General features: G+C 49.7%; 2 protein-coding genes across 2 annotated transcripts in view; both read right to left on the bottom strand.

Annotated features, from left to right (window-relative positions):
- Positions 1 to 1,355, bottom strand: part of LOC118336472 — a 744,338-nt gene that overhangs the window by 497,388 nt on the left and 245,595 nt on the right. The gene's annotated exons all lie outside the window — the stretch shown is intronic.
- Positions 396 to 1,206, bottom strand: LOC118336484 (THAP domain-containing protein 7-like; the record flags this gene model as incomplete). Its single annotated transcript, XM_035673151.1, is given in 1 exon segment — positions 396 to 1,206. A coding segment is annotated over 1 exon segment (360 nt), but the record flags the coding sequence as incomplete, so codon positions are not given.

Here is a 1,355-nt window from a genome sequence, read left to right as displayed (position 1 = left end):
ATATTGCTTTTTTAGTTTTAGGGCTACCGCTGGACAGAGCGCGGCAGCCATGAGCACGCGTTTGTGTTACTATTTGTGCAATTGAGTGCACTCTATTGTGCTTTTGTTTTTTTTATTTAAGCCCGATCCTTTTTCCTTTCTTGCATGCGGTGTGCTATTTGCTTACTGTATTGTGTATTACATTCGTTACGTCAACCCAAGACCTGCTGGATAAAAGTATAGGCAGGAGGTGTTTACCTAGACTCTTAGATATACAGTTCTTTTTGAAACTAGTGAATGCTTATAGCAATATAGAAAAAAAAGGTAAAGTTAGAAAGTATGCCCAGTATGTAACTTACAAGATAGTATATTATTTGTTTCTGCTAGGATTCGCTTATATGAGTAGTTTCTGTTACTACACACTGAAACCTGCAGAGTCGGCTGTAACGCCAATGAGCCGAGCACAATGACACGGCGCCAACGCTTCACGGCCTTTCACTGACTGCACTCACACACCTGATGACTGACTACACTACCGTCCCTCACACTTCTTCTTCTCGCTACAGGACGGCACTCGCTCACTGATTGATTTGGCCACTCGCCATCAGTAACAGTTCACATCGAGTAGAATCCATCTTCTGTAGAGTTAAAGTGTTCACTGTGTTCACTGTACGTCTCTGCCAACGGATGAGACCTGAGACCACTGTGGACTCTGGTGGACCTGGATCTGGTCTGTGTCTCTGGTGTACCACATGTTGAACCGCCGCTCCACAGCCTCGTCCTCCAGCACGAAGGTTTGAATCCTCTCCGCTCTGCGATCATACGTCCGTCTCCTCGTGAGCTCCACTCTTCTTCTGCAGGTGGATTTTACGGGAGCACGTCTCTCAGGTGCGGCGAGGACTTCCACGTGCCCGAGTGTCCGCCGCGGCAGCTCCACCTGACCCTCATCTGAGCGCCCGAGTGGAACGCCTCCTTCTCGTGGATGGGCTGCCCGCAGGTCTGACACATCCTGAACAGCTCCATCAGGCTGCGGTTGTCGACCACGGTGCAGTCTTCGTCCTCGTCCTCGTCCGACGTCGTTCTGGAGTTGAACTCCGGCTCCGACTGGAAGCTGTCATCCAGTGGGTCCACCGACACCACGATGCAGAAGCTTTCGTCGGACGCAGCCGCCGCCGCCGCCGCCGTCGGTGTCTGCGAGGAGCTCGCTGCAGCGCCGCACGCCGTCTGAAAGGAATGACCACAGATACGAGACTGACAGGCGACGCTTTAACTCTCTGCAGCCTCCTCCATACCTCTGGAGAGTAAAAGCTAATTATCTCAATTCTTAATTTTTAATTTTATCAGAATTTTGACTTAACATTAAATAATTTTATTAT

The sequence above is a fragment of the Morone saxatilis genome, unplaced genomic scaffold (assembly GCF_004916995.1).
Source record: "Morone saxatilis isolate NCDOM2014 unplaced genomic scaffold, NCSU_SB_2.0 Contig24, whole genome shotgun sequence".
Lineage (NCBI taxonomy): Eukaryota > Metazoa > Chordata > Actinopteri > Moronidae > Morone > Morone saxatilis.
The sequence above is the reverse complement of the archived record's forward strand: the minus strand, read 5'-3'. Positions and strand labels throughout refer to the sequence as shown.